The sequence below is a fragment of the Silene latifolia genome, chromosome 9 (assembly GCF_048544455.1).
Source record: "Silene latifolia isolate original U9 population chromosome 9, ASM4854445v1, whole genome shotgun sequence".
Lineage (NCBI taxonomy): Eukaryota > Viridiplantae > Streptophyta > Magnoliopsida > Caryophyllales > Caryophyllaceae > Silene > Silene latifolia.
Genome location: NC_133534.1, coordinates 44,840,819 through 44,844,167, shown reverse-complemented (window position 1 = coordinate 44,844,167; position 3,349 = coordinate 44,840,819). Strand labels below are relative to the sequence as shown.

The 3,349-nt window shown below is 32.8% G+C and overlaps 1 protein-coding gene across 1 annotated transcript; it reads left to right on the top strand.

The window, feature by feature from the left end:
* Positions 1-1,925: 1,925 nt before the first annotated feature.
* LOC141600960 (xyloglucan endotransglucosylase protein 7-like) lies at positions 1,926-3,038 on the top strand. Its single transcript, XM_074421217.1, has one exon. The coding sequence runs from the start codon at positions 1,926-1,928 to the stop codon at positions 3,036-3,038; it is 1,113 nt and encodes a 370-aa protein (XP_074277318.1).
* The last annotated feature ends 311 nt before the right edge of the window (positions 3,039-3,349 follow it).

Genomic DNA, 3,349 nt, shown 5'->3' with positions numbered 1-3,349 from the left:
AGGGAGTTATTCCATTTACTTTGTTTATGTTAAACAAATACAAAAAAAGGAAATCATCAATTTTGATTTTCTTTCCCTTTCTTTTAAACCCCTAATCAAACAGCCTTAGTTTTGTACATGACATCTTTTAACTAGACTTAGCAAAATAAACCTAAACGCGAAAAATCGATCGATAATACCTAAATTGATAACCGATCGAACATTCGATATGAGTAATTTGAATAATACCTAAAACCTGACTAAATCCAAATTGAACCAAAACTGAATAGAACTCAATGATAACTGAATGATATCGAACCTAAATATATCTGAACGGAATTGGCTTGATTGACCTGAATGAAAAACATATATTTTTTCACAAGTACTCATTTTTAGGCATTTTCTAATTGATTTTTTTATTTATTAATAGTATTATTAATTATTACATTTAAATTGAGAAATAGTAGTATTAAGGATACGGAGACGAAATAAATAGCAGATGAAAGTAACATAGTTAGATTGGTTAAAAAAGATTACACTCATGTAATAGTAGTCATTTGAAAGATAATTAGTTCTCCCATTGTAAATTGACTTCATTTTATAATATAAACACATTTTACAAAAAAAAAAAACAAATTGAAAAATGTAGAATAATTTAAGTTAATTTTTTGACCCTCAGCTAACGAAATTATGACCCAAAGCTCCATTGAACAGAAATACACCCAACTTGAACCTTACCCTTCTCGAAATAACACAAACCGATTAAAGTTGCTAACAAAAATAAACGCGATCAAAATTGAAATTAAGGTCAACCTAATTTAAATAGAATTGATTGTTTAGGTCCAATTTCCACATATGTGGGCCAGACTAGGAAGCACGATTCAAGCTGAAACCAGGACAAGGTGAAGATGGGTCACGGGTAACAGATATCTGGGGAGCAGGGTAAAGCCCATCAAGCGGAACCCTTGTGTTATTTCCTTACTTTCTTTACTATTTGTGCCATAACCAATTGCATTCATATACAATTAACACCAGACAAACAAATTAATCATTTATAGAATAAGATCACTTTAACCTGTACACAAATAACCATGTGGTATAAATTTACCAAAATGCTGATTTAATTCGATCTGAAACTTAATCGATCAGGTCTACTTTTAACTATGATAAAATTAATTCCTTCAAATTTAGTTATTTATTTAATTTTAATTAAAATTATCACTCTTAAATAAAAATAAATGACAAATGATTGGGCTAACAAAATTTCAGTAAAATATCCTTGATCGTAGGAGTATTTGACAATCATACGTCATTTAATTTTGTCTTATATTCATATTATTTGTTTGACTCAAGAAACAAATTATTAGTTACAATAGTGCTTCATAAATAATACACGATTGGTAATGTATACTCCGTAGCTGACTGCACGTCTTTATGTAAACAATCATGTTCATAACATGCAATCACGTCGGAGATTTCCTATGCATTGTTGTCTTACCATTTTATATCCCGTAATTATTGAGTCAACGTTCTTATATTCTGAGACAGTCTCATTATGTAAAAAGAAAACTCATTATTAGTATTAAATGAATAATTTTCTTATGGAAATGAAGTTGGACGCCGTCTTACTCTATAATTTGTATTTTATATTGTTTTATGTGTATTTTTTCGTTCATAGTTAGTATATATATCTTTCTCATTTGGGCTTTGAATTACCATCTAAAACTTCCCATCTCCCAGTTCTCTTTGCCTCCAAATCTTTGAATTAACACATTTTTTCTTTATACAATTTTCCGTTGTTATTAACTTGAATACACGACTGTTCCGACAGAGTTTCGTGAACGCGGAATTTGTAAAGAGCTCTTGAACTTGCTAACATTAAGGGAGGCTTTATTTTCCTCCCCTGAAATTAGAATTTCTATTAAACCAGGTATTGTTTGTTACTCATGTATTCGTATCATCGTTCTTCTTCTTCATCATCGTCATCTTTCTTACCATCAATATGTTCTCTTCATACTTTCATCGGTTTAGCCGTGATTCTTTGTGTATATATCACATTACAGAATTCAATCACATTAAGTGATAAATCAATTACTTCAGACCATATTAAAACCGCTCTCCCTTCTTCTATTCTTCCGACCTCAAGATACGAATTGGAAGAAATTCCGTCTTATGATCAACCTTCTCCTTATTCACATCCCCATAGAGACGAATATATCAATCCAACTCCGGAAAATGAAACCGACCTAGAAAACCTAGAAGGCTTAGCCAAAGACTTTAGAATTAGTTGGGGATATGGTAGAGGCAAATTCTACGAAAATGGCGATCTTCTTACGCTTTCGTTAGATAACACCACCGGCTCTGGATTCGAATCCAGAAATAAGTACTTATTCGGTAGGATTGATATGCGCATAAAGCTCATTCCTGATAACTCTGCTGGTACCGTCACAACTCTGTATATGTCGTCTAATGGATCCGCCCATGACGAGATAGATTTCGAGTTTTTGGGTAACTTGAGTGGCCAACCTTACACTATACACACCAATATATTTAGCCAAGGGAAAGGCGGTCGCGAGCAACAGTTTTACTTATGGTTTGATCCTACCGAAAATTTCCATAGTTACTCAATTTTATGGAATCCCTCTAGAATTGTATTCTTTGTGGATGAAATTCCAATAAGAGAGTTTAAGAATTTAGAAAAATTTGGTGTTCCATTTCCGAAAGATCAACCGATGAAAATACTTTCGAGCTTGTGGAATGCGGATGATTGGGCAACTCAAGGAGGAAGGGTACATACGGATTGGTCTAAGGCTCCATTTGTAGCCTCTTTTAGGAATTTCACAGCTTGTGCTTGTATTTGGTCATCCGGGTCATCGTCTTGTGGGTCCGATCCTAGCTCGACCAACTCGGAAAATGCTTGGTTGGCCGAGGAGTTGGATTCCAAGAGGTTGCAAAAGATGAAATGGGTACAAGATAATTATATGACTTATGACTATTGTAAGGATAATTTGAGGTTTAGTGAAGGGCTTCCTAAGGAATGCACTTATACAAAATCCTAAAGGATTTGAGATACGTATTATTTTTGTATGTTTTGTTGTAATTTTATATTATCTCCCTTTTTTCAATTGTGCAATTTTTGAGTTAGTAATTAGGATTTGTCAATTTGTTTTTTGGAGTTTAATTACAATAGAAATGACATGAAATGAAAATTTTCTTATTTGATGGTATCGTGTATTTGATTCAATTTTAGCATGAACCCAAAATAAACCAATAAAGGCCCGAAAAAACTAGACCTTAACATATCTACATGGGAGCTCCTTTTATTGCTCAAATTCTATGTGGCGTCACTACATTTGATCATTGTAATATG